This window comes from Typopeltis vanoorti, chromosome 9 (assembly GCF_054136105.1).
Source record: "Typopeltis vanoorti isolate ZY-2024b chromosome 9, IOZ_Tvanoo_1.0, whole genome shotgun sequence".
Classification (NCBI taxonomy): domain Eukaryota; kingdom Metazoa; phylum Arthropoda; class Arachnida; order Uropygi; family Thelyphonidae; genus Typopeltis; species Typopeltis vanoorti.
The window spans coordinates 119,395,573-119,414,432 of record NC_143557.1 but is presented as its reverse complement, the minus strand read 5'-3'; the positions used below and the strand labels follow the sequence as shown (position 1 = coordinate 119,414,432).

At 35.9% G+C, this 18,860-nt stretch overlaps 1 protein-coding gene across 1 annotated transcript in view; it reads right to left on the bottom strand.

Annotated features, from left to right (window-relative positions):
* Positions 1–18,860, bottom strand: part of LOC150103469 (dnaJ homolog subfamily A member 2-like) — a 138,068-nt gene that overhangs the window by 25,193 nt on the left and 94,015 nt on the right. The window contains exon 8 of the mRNA XM_090398213.1: positions 10,070–10,268. Coding sequence (XP_090254339.1) covers positions 10,070–10,268 — 199 coding nt within the window. The remainder of the gene's footprint in view (positions 1–10,069; positions 10,269–18,860) is intronic.

Sequence of the window (18,860 nt, the reverse complement as noted above, 5' to 3'; positions counted from 1 at the left end):
CTTTCATATAAAGGCATTTCAAGGAAACTAACCCTAAGCTTTAACACTTTCATTGCCAAGCTGAACATTGGAATTTCGTGTAGTGGCCAATTTTTTTTTATTTAGTTAGCGACGTCCACGCGCTAACGCGTGATCGGCCATTTGGTGAGAACTCGCATCATGCGATATCGTTCATTGCCAAACTGAATATTGGAATTTCACGTGGTGGCCAATTTTTTTTATATTTTTATTTAGTTAGCGACGTCCACGCGATAACACGTGATCAGCCATTTAGTGAGAACTCGCATCACGCGATACCGCTTGATATACAATGAACATGTTAAGGAAAGACAAAGTTTGCATAAAACTCCCCTTTTCTGAATAGACTAATTAAAAATGAATCTGTAGTTTATTATCTTCAGGAATTCTGTCACCATGTTTGAAGATTCAATATGAGAAGTCCACACTAACCATAATAGGTTTACAACTTCTGAGTCGAATTCATGTTAAAATAGCAGGGCCTTACTGCACTATTCAGAGGTCTTCCATTAAACTTACATAGAGTTGATGAAAGTTCTTCATGGAATATCAAAGAAAGATAAAGGAATTTTGAATTGGAATGGGATATCTTTGTATTCAAGAGGATATTGCAATACATGTTTACTAATGCCAGAAGCATCGGTAATGAGGGTGGAATAGTTTTTGTACAGTCCAATTAATGAAGATCTTGGGCCAATATGATCTATACATCATGTATGAATAGAATTAATTCTGTGTTCAACAATTTACAGGGACTGTAAACATATTTACTCATCTTGGGATTCTTCTATAATATATATACATATAGAATACCTCAACTCTAGTAATGAGCTGTTTCTTACTGTATCAATCCACCTAGACCTGGGTCTTTTTTCCCCCTGCCATCTTAATGTGTTTTGCTAACATTTCCTCTCCCATTCTGTTCATCACACTACCAAAGAAGGGCTTTCTCCAAGTGTTATCAAACAGTTTGATATTTATGGGGAAGCTGCACCTTCATATTCCACCATGAAGGAATGGGCTAAACAATTTCGCCTAGGAAGAGAGAGAGAATCAAGAATGATCATGATGGCTGGCCTGTGGAAATGATGATTGAGGAAAATGTCTTGTTGAGGAGGAGCTGCTCAATGACAGACAGCTGAAGCTCAAAGAAATCTCAGCAGAGTTGGATCTTTCTATAACAATCTTTTGCATCATTCATGAGAAGTTTCACATGCCTAAAGCCAGTGCCCCGACTTCTCTCTTCAATTCAGGAGTATCGTGTGACCTGTTCCTGCAAGTTTTTAGAGCTTTGCCAAGGGAATCAGAGAAAAGTGTTGGAATTCATTGTCACCGGGTATGAACCATGGTCCCTTACTATGATGCTCTTTCCAAAAGGGAATCCATGGAGTGATGAAAACCAGGCAAAACACTGATGAGAAAAGCCAAGGTCATTCACAGTCCACTAAGAAACTCTTGACAACAATCTTTTGGGATTGATGGAGAATTCTCTTGATTGACTTCAAAGAAAGGAATACCACTGTGAATGCAGAATATTATGCCTCACCCCAGCACAAACTGTGCGACGCCATAAAGACGAAGAATGCTGAGTCATGGTATTCACTTGCTTCACGACAATGCTCCAGTCCTCATGGTTATTGTTGTGAAGGCTGCAGTGACGGACTGTGGCTTTCAGGAGATTGAACACCCACCACACAGCCCAGATCTAGCAGTGACTACTACCTCTTCTTGAAACTGAAGATCTTTGAGGAAGAAAATTTTCAGACAAAAGCACAGATTATTTTTTCAAAGGCATAGAGATGTTCATTCAAACATGTGAAAAGAGTGTTGAAGTAAAGGAAGATTATGCTAAAAAGTGACAGTCATTTACTTTCTATAACCTCTAAAAGTTCAGCCAGAAACTTATGGAACCATCCTTGTAGATCTGGGTCTTTTTCCTGCCATCTTGACATCAAATGTGTTTTGCTAAAATACATTCCTCTCCCATTCTTTTCATCATACCACCTGAGCTCTGTTAACACTTTCCAAAATACTAACAATGTCAAGTTCTTTCTGAATATTTTTTTTTTTTAAATTTATTTTTAATGACACCACCATCTGTCTTCTGATCACTCATATCTATAGTCTTTGATCAAGCGTTTTATTTCTAAGCCAGCTCTCAGATCTGCAAGTTAATTTGGTCAGAACATTGTCTTGAATACAGCTAGGTTAGTGTTTTGACTTTCTACACTACCAGCTTTGTTAATTCTATTGTTTATTTCTATATTTAATTTGCCATCTTCATTAAAAATTGTGCCTAAATAGGTGAAATGATTTACTTGTTCTATAGGTTCTCCATTCAGGATGCAGTTCATGTTTTCAATGTTTCTGCCTATTTATTGCTGATTTTCATAGTAAATTTAATACAACAGTTATTCAAATTTAGCCAGAGAATCCTGCAACTTGTACTGGATTTACTTAGAAGTGAATCTGCATAAAGTAAAGAACTGAGATTGACACCTCCAATTTTGAAATCAGGTTTGATACCCTTTCTTTGTGTTTTATACAGATGAATGAATAACAGCAGAGATGATGTACACTCTTGTCTCGCACACCTGATTTAACATCAAACCATTGTGAAGTCATAAAAGTTCCTTGCATCATATCTAAGATGCAAGGAACTTCTATAAGAGCTTTTCAAATGTACATGTCAGCCAGTCTTAATATGCAGATGGCATAATTTTCACCCACACAAACTGTTTTTTCATTCTCAAGAACAGGCAAAGTGGCCAGAAGAATGTACATAATTAACAGACATAATACAATTGCCTTATAACCTTAGTTATTTCAACCATAATTCTAAACAACCCAACTGAATTTGGTTTCTATGGGAAGAAAGCTGCATGTAATCGAAACATCAAGTCCATATGCTATGTTTAACACGTTCGCTGCCAACTACGAGTATAGTCGTAGTTGGTTTATGAGCCTCTCAAGCCAACTATGAATATACTCATATGTCGATTACCGACCTCCTATGCCAAGCACGAGTTAACCCACAGTATAAGCACCTTAATTTGAACCCTTGGCTTGTGAGTAAAGCAGAGAGCACGTCTGGGGGCTTGGTAGAAGGAAAATAATTTCAGCAAAAGTATAGTATATTATATATGAGCCTCACAAGCTAACTACGAATATGCCCATGTCGATTACAGACTTCCTATGCCATGCACGAGTTAATCCGTAATTTGTAAATCAAATTATGAATGGTACACTTTAAAACAATTTTTTTTTTTTTTTTTTTATATACGCACAATGGTAGTTTTTCCTGACACACAGGACAATAATATTGTGTTCCCCATTGTTTATTTATTTTGATTTTAATTCACGAGCTAAGAGATTACTCATAGTTGGTGTATGATACAAAATTCTGTCTGATAAGCTGGCTACGAGATTACTCGTACTGACTTTGAAGAAGTGAAAGTGCTTGGCGTGCGGTAACAAACCATGCCCGAGGAGCGTGGCAGCGAACACGTTAAGTACATTACACCAATGAAGTTTGGTGCTAGGGATGTGATAGACTGGAATGATGAATGTCAACAAATGCAACACTTCTAGATAATGCAATCACCATCATCAGTACTCACGGGTCCAATATCTGTTGGTATCTGATGCTTGTTTCACCATTCTTTGCCACTTCTCTGTCCACTGTCAGATGACTTAAATCCTGCAAACTTTACACCACTCCTCTACATCATCTACCTGCTCTTGCCTTGGCCACCCCTCTTCTGTTTATACTATCCATTCTACCAAGCATCAACGTTTTGATATTTCTACTGCTATACATTCTGCAGATATGCCCCAAATGCTTTAGTTTCATTTGAATTATAGTTTGATAATTCCAATGAAATTTGAATGTTCAAAGATAGTTTGTCTGACTATCTTTGACCATCAATTAAAATGCTTGGTATCACAAAAGAAATACATGGATAAGAAATCAAACCAGTCTCTGACATCATAGGAAGAGTGAAACATCTGAAGTGCCAATGGGATGGGAATATTGCTCGAAGACAAGATCAACTTGGAAAAAAGAGCAAAGCAAAGCAAATAATAATGACAAATACCTGTTGGATTTCTGCTCAGGACATGGGCTGATTATTACTAACATAATGTTCCAACATAAAAATGATGCACAAATTTACATGGAGAGAAGAGGCAAGAAATAAGAAAAGTCTCATTGACTATGTTATTGTTGATAGTGATGTTTTCCCACTGGTGCAGGACACTAGAGTGTAAAAGAGAATTTGAAATTGGAAGTGATCACCATTTAGTCTTGAGCAGGATAAAATCGAATAGAAGAACATGTTTTATTTTAAAGCAAATAAAAGTCAAGCAGCTCTCAAATGTGAACTGTAGACTAAAATACACAAACAGTATTGAAAAAAATGAAAGTTTAAGAACAGGAACCAAACCTTGGAGTCAGTGGCAAATCTTGAAAACACTGATTGATTCAGCCAAAGAGTTATATAATGAGGTTGTCCACAAGGATAGAAAAATCATAACCCCATAGTGGACACAAGAAGTTAAAGAGGCAGTGAAAGAAATGAAAGCATATCAAAAGTTCCTGGCAAATAAGTAAGCATGTGCTCTTAGAGAATACAGAGACAAATGTAAGAAAGCTAAAGTGTGTAAAACTAGCTGAACAAAAGTCATTAGTAAGAACATAGAAAATAAATATCAAGAAGGAAGGAGTGCTGTAAAAGAAATTAGAGAAGATAAAGGTGACATGAAAACAGTAGAAAGATATCCTTGATGTATGGAGTAATTACTTTGAAAAATTGCTAAATGAAACAAGTAGTGATGAGAGCACAGTAGTAAAAAACACTGACTAGGCATGCAATCAGGAATACATATCAATACTTGAAGTAGAAAAAGCCATTAAAAGTCTGAAATGTGGAAAGGCAACAGCAGTAGATGATCAGAACAGAAATACTCAACTATGGAGGTATAAAAGTTTTGCAGAAGGCCTAGACAGAGGGACGAATTCCAGATGATTGGAGTAGAGCTCGTATAGTATCCATACGAGCTCTACTCCACTCAATAGAGAATTATAGAGGCATTTCTCTATTGAGTGTTCCTAGTAAGATTTATGCAAGTATATACAGAAACTGTTGAGAAGGATTGTGGAAGGGAAGATTGGTGAAGAACAAGATGGATTCAGGCCAAACAGGCTGTCAGGATCAGATCTTCAGTTTACGACAAATAGTTAAGAAATCATGGGAATATAACAAAGATTCATTAAGTTTTGTAGATCTAGAAAAGGCATATGCAAAGTGATAAAAGAAAGGCTATTTAAAATGCTACAGTTGTATGGTGTCAGTTGGGCATTATATCAGGCAATACTTAGTCTCTGAGTTGTAAGTCAGCAGTTAGGAAGTCCAGGAAGATGGTCTAATGTTAAATCTGGTGTCAGACAAGGTTGTACATTATCCTCTCTGTTATTCATTATCTATACGGATCACATTATGAAGTGATATTAAACCTGATATCAAAATTGGAGATGTTAATCTCAGCTTTTTACTTTATGCAGATGATATTATACTTTTACATAAATCTGGTACAAGTCTGCACAATTCCCTAACTAAATTGAATAACTGTTGTCTCCTCCTATAAAATGACTTTCCTCAATCATAGGAATGTATCTGATAAGGGAACCAAAACACTTATTTTGATTAAAAAGATATCAAGAATGATGTCATGTACATTAAAGTTATCAGAAAAAGAACTTCACAGATCAGATAACTGGACTGGAAAATAAGCTTCAGAGACTCATAAGTCAAATGAGATCATGGTGATTTTATTTTATTTTTTTAATTTTGGGAACAATAGAGAAAGCAGAAGCTACAGAATAACACAAGGAAACCTTAAGCCAGAAAACAGAATATACAAAGGATTCAGTGCTAATCTCGTGAAAGGAACATTCAGAACATAGGACAGTTTATGATATTCTCTTTTATTTATATATAAGTAGGCTGTTCAATAAGTTATAAGACTATATTTATACAGAAAACAGATTACCTTTAATCGTTATCATTTAAATGGTCTTTTTTGAAGTAACTACCGTGAGACGTGATGCATTTGTCCCAACGTTGCGTCCACTTCTTAAACACATGTGAAAGTCCGTTTTTTGAGAGTTCTTTCAAAACCGCCCCTGCAGCTTTTACACATGCTTTGTTACTTTCGAAATGGCAGCTTCTTAGTGGTTTCTTGAGCTGAGGAAACAGCCAGAAATCGCACGATGCGAGATCAGGACTGTATGGAGGGTATGGTAGGATATCTATGTTGTTCTTCTGCAAAACGTCCACTACACAATCAGCAATATGTGGCCTTACATTATCATGGTGCAATAAGAAACCATTCTTCAACAATGGACGCGTCCTTTTGACGTGCTGTACCAGTGTCCGTAAAACATCCGCTTAATATGAGCCGTTTACAGTATTCCCGGGTTCTACAGCATGTTGGTAAACAATGCCTTCGTAGTCAAAAACCATTATGGTCATAACTTTACCAGCTGATTTTACAGTTTTTGCTTTCTTGGGGGTAGGCGAAGATGGATGCTTCCATTCACTGCTTTGTTGTTTCATTGTAGGGTCATAGTGATACAACCAAGCTTCATCTGCTGTAATGATGCGTTTTAAGAAGTTGTCGCCTTCTTGTTCCAGTCTTTCTTTCCATTCTGTGCACACATCCACTTGATGCTGCAGTTGCTCTGGTGTCAAGAGTTTGGGAATCCATCGGGCGCAAACATGTTTCAGCCTGAAATGTTCAGCCAAGATCGAGTGAACACTTCCCACAGAAATATTCAGGACAACATGCAGCTGGCATACTGTAATTCTGCGATCCTCCTTGATGATAATCGCTGCTGTGTTTGATCATTGTCTCTGTGATGGACGTTGAAGGTCTTCCCTCACGTTCAAGATCTTCCACATTTTGCCTTCCTCCCTTAGAAGTTTTATGCCGGTGAAAAACACTTGCCCTCGACATTGCTTCATCGTGGAAAGCTTCGCGTATCATGTTAAAAGTGTCCGATGCCGATTTTTGCAAACGCACACACAATTTAATCGCATAACACTGTTCCAATGATGCTTCCATTTTGACGACTGGGGCGTAGGCGCGCCGAAACAAGCTTGCATTTACTCACGTGACACTCTGGAACATCGGCCTGTATACGCATCTATCAACCTCTTTTGTTAATATAAACAGCAACATTTCTTTATTCCACAGAAATTAATATTGTGATGAGTGGTTTCGCGACAGTAAAATTAGTCTTATTGAACAGCCCTCGTACATATATAATATCATCAGATTCCCTGATATGCACCCCCAAAGTGAGATTAAAATTATTAATCTCCTATCAACAATTTTTCTCCAAATTAGTCTATTACTTGTGAGCACTCCTGACAGAATGAATCCACCTAAACCTTGGTCTTCCTCTGCCATCTGGTTATCAAACATGTTTTGCTAACCTTTCCTCACATATTCTATTTAAGTGACAATACTTGTCACTTAATACCACCTTAGATTAGCTCTGCTGACACAATGCTAACAATGTTAAGTTCCTTTCTAATATCTTCATTTTTAATGATTCTGCCACTGATTTGCTCCCCTAATTTTTCTCAGAACACTCATATCTGTAGTCTTGTCTTTGATCAAGTGCTTTATTCTTAACCCAATTATCAGATCCATAACTTGAAATTGTCTTGTATACTGTTAGTTTGGTATTTTAGCTAATTTCTGTCTTATTCCATATAAATTTATTCAGCTGGCTACCCATCATTCTAGCTTTGGTTAATCTGTTGTGTATTTCCAGATTTAAACATCCATCTTTACTAAAAACTGTGCCTGAATAGCTGAAATATTTTACTTGTTCTATAGAACAAGTCTATAGGATCTCCACCCAGAATGCAGTTGAAGTTTTCTATGTTTTTACCTATTTCTATAGTTTCGATCTTTTAATTGGTGATTTTCATGTCAAATTTGTTACAGTTTGTATTCAATTTAGAGAATCCTGAAGACTAGCACTAGATGTGTTTAGGAGTAGATCATCTACATAAAGTAAAGAATTAAGTTTGACATGTCCAATTGCAATGAGGCCTAATGCCATTTTCTTATTTTTTCTTCTCGTGCTAGTGCAGAGGAAATCCTCTTATATATCTGTTTTTTATTTATAAAAAACAGAGATATATAAGAGGATGCATATATACCTGAATGTCACCCTTAGAGCATATCTATTCTCCTTGCCTCAGTGTCCCACCACACTACTGGATTATCTTCCAGCCCCAAATGCATGATGATCTGGCAAAATAGGGCAGCAATTCAGAACACCTCCTGATGCCTTACTATCAATTCTAGCTTCATGTACTATCTAGTGGCAACTGCTTTACTACTGTAGTTTCAAATGAAGGTTCTAGGTCTATAATTAGTATGACTGGCATTTCTTTACAGGTACTACTGCTCACACTGCATGTAAAATGAAGTGATGAGAGAAAAGAATTAGAAACTGGAATTCCCACACTGGAGATCAGACAGAGCATCAGCCACTTCAGCTTGTCTATCATGTAATAGGTCTAGATTCCATTTCTTCAAATCAAGAGGTTATCCTTTTTTGGCAAAACTGGTATAACCTAAGATAGGTCTGATCATTGACTGAAAAAGGATATATATTGTGTTTCATCTATCCTTCAGTGGGCCAAAAAGAAATATCTTCTAAAAGCCAACAGGATAATGTACAAATAATCATATGAACAAAAAACCTACTATAATAAGCTTTATGGCACTGCAATATTTTTATCATTAGCAACATCATTAGTATTCAATACTTTTCCAGAATGCAGGTCTGACATGCCCTAAACACTTTTTAATCAATATTCTTTAAAAGAGTGAACAGAAACTGCAAGTACAATAATGATCATTTAAAGAAAGCTAACAAATACACACATGGAGAGAAAGAGAAGCAATATTAAAGAATTAAAACACTATGACAAAATGACACTAATTTGGTCAAGTGTTACTCTACTGGCCTTAGATCAAATTCTCATTAACCTTTAATCATCAGTGGCAGCATAATCAGTATTTAAAATATAAGGATTGAGATTTGTTATTAAAAAATTATGACCATTTAGGGAAAAAAAATTTACATGGGTCAAATATACATAATCCATATTCTTCAGATTTTTAAGCCATCATTACTGTTGAGATTCAGATGGTTGATTAGAATTTCATAAACCTCTTTAAATTTGCCTCTCATACTAGTGTGTATGTTTGTGTACATGCAAGGAGGTGGCTTCCCAGTGAATTCTGTGTAGGATACTCAAGTCATCATGATCAGAAAGGTTAGATTCACCAGTTATTAAAATTAATATGTTGTGTTCTTTTTCTGACAGGAATTGTGTGTCCAGTTTTACCCAAGGAGGTGTAATGAATGCAGTACACTCCAAGATTCACCAGGAGGAGGAAGAAGATCTTTGGAAGAGTTTAATTCTTTAATTTTGCAGGTTTAAAGGTAGGATTAAGGTTATGTTTGACATAAAAACTGCCTAATAAACCATTTTTATTGAGTAATGTTAGTGTTGTGCATTAATTTTATAATTAGGACTGTAATACTACAAGACTTTAGGCCACCACTAATGCTGTATCATAGAAAGTTAATAAAAATTTGATCTCTGCTCTTGTAAAACAGGATCATAGCTTAATGTTTTACTTTTAAACCATAGGTCAAGCCAGTAGAGCAACAGTTGACCAAATTAGTTATTACTATGATATACTGTTTGAATTAACATAACATGTTCCAGATGACCTTAATATAAAAGATGAAATATTGGGAAATTAGTCATTACTCTTAATAGTAGATATCTCCATAACTTTACAATAATAAATGCTGATCGCCATGTAATATTCCTCAAGAAACAACACATTAAGCTTTTTTTCCCACACAGCTATGATACTATACAACTTTTTTATGATTTATATATTTCCTATAATAAATTTCAATTTATGATATTTAAAAGGCAAGACCTACCTGGTTCAATCACCTCTCCAGGAGGATGTTTAATAATAATATCTCTTCCATCTAAGTGTTTAATTACAAGGTTAAACCCACAAAGAGCTTCTGTAAGTGTAATGTTGTGAGACATGTACAAATCGTTAGCTTCTCGTTCAAAACGTTCATGATGTTTCTGACTGAGTACAATAATGACATCTCCAGGCTCTACACCAGGCTACAAGAAAAAGAAAATTTTAATTAAACTTGGAAGGAAATCAGTATACTAAATAATTTTTTTACTAAAAAAGTTATATGCTGAATAGATACTTCATTAGGCATATCTATCCATTTAGGTAAATAGATAATACAATGCTGATGGCAGAATCAGAATACAGTGGCAACATGAGGCCATGCACCCTCCTTACCATGTGGCAACAGCTCAGGCTGGTGGTGTTAACAACATGGGAAATGCTTATACCACAATCTTATCACAGATGATCACATTCATCATTGTCAAATGGGTACTTACAAGACAAAGTGTCATGCCACAAAAGTCATAACATGTTGAAGTAGTTCGAGGAACATGAAAGCAAGTTTCTTTTACTTCAGTGACCAGCTCAGTCCCCAGACCTCAATCAAGCAGAGAATCCCCACAATGAAATGGACAAGCAGCAATATGCCACCATCCAATCTGCAACAACTGGGAGGACAAACATCCCAGAGGAAAGTTTGATACTTAGTTGAATCAATGCCACAGAAAATATAGGCTGATCTTAAGACAAGGGAGTCTCACTTGTTATTAAATGCTGTTCCTAATAAAGTGGTCACTAAGCATATAATAAACACTTTTATTATATACTACATTTTATAAAAAAAAAAAAGCCTTTTATTCTCCAAATGAAGGCTACCACTTTTTTTAAAAATTAGTATGCAATGAGTTTACAGCACTCACCACTGTTGTCAAGATTTAATGCGTTTCAATGGCATGCTAGATAAGAGGCAATATTACGAATCTTAATATTTATTTGTTGTACCATCATTTGATACAACAACAAATAAATATTTTAAAGCAAATAAAAGTTGAGAAGCTCTCAGATGTAAACTACAGACTAAAATGCACAAATATTATTCAAGAAAAAATGAAAGACTTTAAGAACAGGAACCAAACCTTGGAGATTCAGTGGCAAGCCCTGAAGAAAACACTGGTTTATTGAGCCAGAGAGGCATGTTGGTGAGGTTGTCTGCAAGGATGGAAAACTACACGGTGGACACAAAGTTAAAGAGGCAGTGAAGGAAAAGAAGAAAGCATATCCAAAGACAAATGTAAGAAAGCTAAACACTGTATAAAACTGGCTAAACAAAAGTAATGGGAAGATTTTGGCAAAAACATAGAAAATAAATATCAAGAAGGTGGCAAGATATTCTGGAGATTGTTGAAGCTCAGAAATGGATGAAAGAGTGCTGTAAAAGGAGTTAGAGATGATAAAGGTAAAATGAAAACGGGAGAAAAAGATATCCTTGAAGTATGGAGTAATTACTTTGAAAAATTGCTAAATGAAACAAGCTGTGATGACAGCACAGTGGTAAAAACACTGTGCCAGGCATGCAGTCAGGAATACATATCCATACTTGTAGTAGAAAAAGCCATCAAAAGCCTGAAATGTGGAAAGGCTGCCAAAGTAGATGATATTCGACCAGAAATGCTCAAGTATGGAGGTATAAAAGTCTTACAGTGCCTGCAATGCATTGTTCAGAAGGCCTAGACAGAGGGACAAATTCCAGATGATTGGAGTAGAGATCTCATAGTACCCATATATACAAAGGGAAATAAAACTGAATGTGAGAATTAGAGGTATTTCATTACTGAGTGTTCCTGGTAAGATATATGCAAGTATACTTGAGAAACTGTTCAGAAGGATCGTGGAAGAGAAGCTTGGTGAAGAACAAGCTGGATTCGGTCAAATAGAGGCTGTCAGGATCAGATCTTTACGACAAATAGTGGAGAAAGCATGAGAATATAACAAAAATCTGTATTTAAGTTTTGTCGATTTGGAAAAGGCATATGACAAGGTGCCAAGAGAGAAGCTATTCAAAATGCTACACTTACATGGTGTTAATGGTTCATTATATCAAGCAATACTTAGTCTTAATTTGAGTTGTAAGTCAGCAGTTAGAATTGAAGTACATTATCCCCTCTGTTATTCATTATCTATATGGATCACATTATGAAGGAAAGTGGTATTAAACATGATATCAAAATTGGAGGTGTTAATCTCAGCTCATTGCTTTGTGTGGATGATGTTATTCTTCTAAGTAAATTCACTACAAGTCTGCAAGATTCTCTGAATAAATTGAATAACTGTTGTAATAGATATGGTATGAAGGGCAGCATTAAAAAAACAATGAAGACAATGAAAATAGCTAGAATCGTTGAAAATGGAAAGATTAGCAAAATATGTGTTTTCTGCCAGGTTGACAGAAAAAGACCTAGAGAAAGACCAAGATATAGGTGGATTGATACAGTAAAAAGTGCCTTAGAAGACAGAAATATAAGAACTGATAATATTAGAGTCTTTACAGGTAACAGACTTATTTGGAGGAAAATTGTAGATAGGAATTTAGTAATGGTGTAATTTTTTCATGTAGTACTACCATATCCTATACAACCCTTGAGGATATATATCAGGAATTTGATGATGATGATATTTGTTTTATCATTGTTTCATCTATCCATCAAGAGTGGCTAAGGCTCTTAGTTACAGCTTATTTTTTCCAGTTATTTCGGGGAGGAGGTAGACTAGAGAAAATCCAACCCAAGACACTAGAAGTTGAGCCATATTTTAGAAAATACCATTGTACAATGAAGCATTTTGTCATACTAAGCTCTTGATCCTGTGTAAGAGAGGATGACTTATGTTTCCTCTCATACATAATAAAAACCTAATTAATTACAGCTTGTATATTTTTGAGGGAGAGAGGTTTGGGGGCTACCAGGTTACAGCCATTGTAGATACTTAACATGTTAAAATTGTACAACATTAACATGTACAATAGGTGCTAATTATAAATCACTGAAAGTCTTAACACTATTTTCCTGAAATAGTCCATATGACCTATACATATTATAATTCAAATTTATCAATAATAATAGGGTGTGGGTTCAAATGATGACGTGGGCATGGATATTTGCTCACAGCATCATGATTATCTAATGTGAGATCACTGCCCCACTTACTGAACACATGAAGTCCCTTGAAAAATATTCAATGTTTTGTCTTTAGAGCAGGGTTGTTTCCAGATTATATAAAAAGTGAAGAATACAATACATACAACTAATTTTTCAAGAAATTATGCAGACTAAATATTAATTATAATAACTTTAATACTTCCTATATTTCAGAACCGTTACATTGCCATCATCAGGGATCACAAAGCAATGATATGTGCAGACGGGCACTAACTGAGGTAACACATTCATTGCCAATCACGCGATAGTGCGTGATGCGAGTTCTCACCAGACGGCCGATCACGCGTTATCGTGTGGACGGCGCGTTCAAGTTTCTAAACTAAATAAAAAAATAAAAAAACTTTGGCCACCACACGAAATTCCAATTTTCAGCTTGGCAATGAACGTGTTAATGAGGCTGAAGAAAGGCAATCAAAGTCAGGCTTAGAATCCTAAATGGTTCCCCTCCCCCTCTCTAGTGGGCTAAATTGGATGGTCTTGGCCATTGGGCTGAAGATTTGAGGATGAGTGCTTCCCAAAACAGACACATGCAGTCAGGAATACATACCCATACTTGAAGTAGAAAAAGCCATCAAAGGCTTGAAATGTGGAAAGGCAGCAGGAGTAGATGATATTCGACCAGAAATGATGAAATATGGTGGCGTAAGAGTCTTACAGTGGCTGCACTGCATAGTTCAGAAAGCCTGGACAGAGGGACGAATTCCCAATGATTGGAGTAGAGCTCTCATAGTACCAATATATAAAAAGGGAAATAAAACTGAATGTGAGAATTACAGAGGTATTTCCCTACTTAGTGTTCCTGGCAAGATCTATACAAGTATACTTGAGAAACGGTTGAGCAGAATTGTGGAAGAAAAGCTTGGTGAAGAACAAGCTGGATTCAGGCCAAATAGAGGCTGTCAGGATCAGATCTTCACTTTACAACAAATAGTTGAGAAAGCATGGGAATATAACAAAGATCTGTATTTAAGTTTTGTCGATTTGGAAAAGGCATATGACAAGGTGCCAAGAGAGAAGCTATTCAATACGCTGCAGTTATATGGTGTCAATGGAGCATTATATCAAGCAATACTTAGTCTTTATTTGAGTTGTAAGTCAGCAGTTAGAATTGAAGGAAGTAGAGGAAGATGGTTTAATGTTAAATCTAGTGTGAGACAAGGATGTACATTATCCCCTCTGTTATTCATTATCTATATGGATCACATTATGAAGGAAAGTGATATTAAACATGATATCAAAATTGGAGATATTAATGTCAGCTCTTTTCTTTATGCTGATGATGTTTACTTCTAAATAAATCCACTACAAGTCTGCAAGATTTTCTGACTAAATTGAATAGCTGTTGTAATAGATATGGTATGAAGGTCAGCAATAAAAAGACAAAGACAATGAAAATAGGCAGAATCATTGAAAATATCAACTGTGTTGTGAATGGAGAACCTGTGGAACAAGTAAAACATTTCAGCTACTTAGGCACGATTTTTAGTGAAGATGGTAAATTAAATAGAGAAATAGACAACAGAATCAGCAAAGCTGGTATGGTGGGAAGTCAATTGAATAAATTCATATGGAATAAGAGAGAAATTAGTCGGAACACTAAATTAGCTGAACAAGATAGTGTTCAAACCAGTTTTAAGTTATGGATCTGAGAGCTGGGTTAGAAGTAAAACACTTGACCAAAAACTAGAGACTGCAGATATGAGAGTCCTGAGAAAGATTATAGGAGTGAACAGATGGCATCAATGGCAATATCATATTAAAAACGAGGATATTAGGAAAAAACTTGACATTGTCAGCATCCAGGAATGCGTTAGCAGAGCTAATCTCAGGTGGTATGGTCACTTAAACAGAATGGGAGAGGAAAGATTAGCAAAACAAGTGTTCTCTGCCAGGTTGGCAGCAAAATGACCCAGAGGAAGACCAAGATATAGGTAGATTGATATGGTACAAAGTGCCTTAGACGATAGAAATAAAAGATCTGATAATGTTGGAGTCTTGACAAGTAACAGAACTCATTTGGAGATAAATTGTAGATAGTAAGTTAGTAATGATGTAATTTTTTTCATGTAGTACTATCATATCCTGTACACCCCTTGAGGGTACATGGCAGAAATTTGATGATGCTTTCCAAATATGGGACAGTTTCGTGCACCTAAATTTGATGCGGTTTAGAAACTTTCTGAAGATTGAAGCAGACTCCTCTCATATTTGTATTTTGGTGCAGTGCAAAAGAGTTACCTTCTGGCATATCCTGTGGTGAGTGCAAAGCATGGTCCAAAGCAGCTGTAATGGTGGAAATAGATGTAGTCCATGTGTTCAGAAATTCTGATATTAGCTGTCCTGCCTGTTTGCAACTGCTAAGGACCTGGTAGCCACGTGGTAGGCCTAGGGAAATGTGGCTGTTTTTGATGAAGTGAATAAGGGATGTCAATTTTTTTCTTGGCCTGTAAGGTTGTATTTCTTTAGGATGATGTGTCCCAGATATATGAAATGGTGATGATTTTGTGTAATCTCTGCACTGAAAGAGAAAGAATGGAGGCTGCAGCTATAGGATTTTAATATTTTATGGATTTTGTGGGCACTGCTACCAGAACTGATTACTTTTGCCATATTATATAGGGCTTTTATAATTCTGAATTGTTGGGAGGGGGTAATGTGACTGCTGGTGGATGTTCTGCTATAATGTGTCGTTTTGTGTAAAAAGAGAATGCTAGCAATCTCTCAGGCTTGCAAGTAATCATAGGAAGGGTGAAACCATTATTTTTCTTTTCTAAGGTAAACTGAATCCTGGGATGTTGAGAGTATCTAGGTCGTGACCAAATGGAGAATACATCTATACTCCATAGCCAAATAAAAACAGTGGGTTATGTGGGGCAGAGTTTATGGTTTTTTTTCCAATGATCTCCACGAAAATCTATGAAAAAAATTGCTTTCTTAAGATCAACACTATTTGCTTTAAACCTTCCATTATGCACTGCTAACAAATTGCATACCATGCATTCCTCCTCTTCAATAACTTTATTGTGCTTTAAATTCAACAAGGCTGCTGGTGGATGTTCTACCATTATGTGTGGGTTTTGTGTAAAAAGAGAATGCCAGCAATCTGTCAGGCTTGCAAGTAATCATAGGAAGGGGGGAGACCATTATTTTCCTTTTCCAAGGTAAACTGAATCCCAGGATGTTGATTGTTTAGAAAATGTTGAGAGTAACTAAGTTATGTGACCAAATGGAGAATACACCTACACTCCACAGCCAAACAAAAACAGTGGTTTATGTGGGGCAGAGTTTAAGGGTTTTTTTTTTCAATGATCTCCATGAAAAAAATTGCTTTCTTAAGATCAACACTATTTGCTTTAAACCTTCCATTATGCACCACTAACAAATTGCATACCATGCATTCCTCCTCTTCAATAACTTTAATATGCTTCACATATTCAACAAGACATCTTGTGACAATTATCTCATGCCATTATTGCCTCCTCCACCTCCCCCACTTAATCTTTTGACCCATCCTTAATAATGGTTCAAATTTCTATTCAATTAAGTTGGTATTTATGCTTCCACAAAAACCTTTCTGCATTATCCCCACTCCTGATCTTTTAATCCAATCCTTAACTTAATATTAGAATAGAAATTTGATCTGCTACTTAACTTACTATATGCGTCTACATTACCAATCAATGTCACTCACGTGTCCATGAAAGAAAATCTCACCAAATTTTCAGGCTTTCACCATAACATCGCTTGTGTATGTGTGTATATATATATATATATATATATATATGTATGTATGTATGTATCTGGATATTTCGTATATAATCAAAGCAATTGGTGACTGCAATGACTAGTTTTATAATGGACTTACTTTCTATATACCAGCCTTTCTGATATAAACACTTAAGACATGTACAAGTGGTGTCATATGGCTGACTAGTAAATGGAGTAATAATCAGCTATCTTGTGAACTATGAACATTTTCTTGAGATTTTCCCTGGGAATAATGATAACAGGTATTTGTTGCCTTCTGCAAGTTGAAAGTTATTATTGATAAAGCTCATTTTAATTTCTGAAAGAATGAAGACCCAATGTAGCATTGATGTGTCTTACTGCAATTGTTTCCTTGTTGTAGACTGAAAACTGTCACATGGTATCTTAGGATGAGAAGATTAAGAAAGGAAGACAAGTGTTAGATGCTACCACACTCCAAGTGCATGCATTTCATGATGACTGTGTCAATCTTGCCATCCTTGTTGACAGAGTAAATAGGTGGTTTGATGAATTTCATTGCCTGGTGTGAGACAACTGGCTTGTTTATTGGAGAACCTGATGTTCATGATGGTGAAAAAGTTCCATAATTAGTCTACAGAGAAAGATATCTGGATTATCTAACCCTTAGCAAATAGCATAATTAAGTATAAATGTACTATAGGTTTACAACTGTTTGTGTGAGAGACTTAAAAGCATTTGAAGAATTCTTAATTTCTGTCAGTGAAGAGTTCTGAACTGCAAAAATATCCACATAGCTGAACCATTTACTGAGGGATGGACAGTAAAAAGCACTTAAAGACGTGATGTACTGTTGTTCAAAATGTTGTGTAAACCTGGCAAGAGAGTGGACAAGAACCTACACCTGCTCCTTCAATCATTTTATATAAAATATCCGTTTATTTTTTATAGCCAGATTTAACCTTTCCAGAGAACTTATGAGAATATAACCCTTTGTATTGGAGCTGCTTTGGGTGTGATCTACTTAAGACCATGAACTTTGCCCAGGAGAAAATATTTGCCTTTCATTAGTGCTTTTAGGTTTCACTAGCCTAACAGTTTTTTCAAACTGCTGTTTCTCATCGGAAGTTATGTAGAAACCCCGTGTTCCAACATAGCAATCCCATGCCAGAAAGTTACTTTGTATAAGCAAACTCTTGATAAGGGACATATCAAGACATAAAATACTACAATAAAGAACCTAAAAGGCTTCATTCTGGCATATTTATTATAGCAGTAAAGCTTTTGTTCTTGACATGATGTACCTGCAATGAATATAAAGTCAAATCGCTTAATGCCTAAAGGAAAATCTTTAATATTTTTAAATTCAGAGACAATCGAATGTTTGTAAAAAGTAAGTATATCCACTCTCCAACCACTAGTTTGATGGTTTGAATCCTGCTGTGGACAGAAATATTTGTGACTGAGTTTAGGTGAGAGATGAATTTTTCATTACCCCGTGTGAGATACCTTGCTTATTGGAGGTCTGAAGAAGCTAGAAAATGTTCCATGAACCATGTAAAAAAATAATTTTAAAAAATTCAAATTAAAATGTCAGAAGAGTGAAGTCACAAGCTTTGTTTTTAACATACTCAGTTGATGTGAGAAGAACTACGTGTTAAAAGGGTTAAAGAGATATTTAGCCAGGCTGATGTGCAAATTACCACACGTCACTCTCCAAAAATCTCAATAGGGTTTGTTCTCAAAGAACATGTTGATCTACTGTCCCATGAAGGAGCTGCTGTCATATGTACTTAAGAATACATACTGATCAGTAATTTCTCTTAAAACAAGTTCTTATTCTCTCTTTTCTAC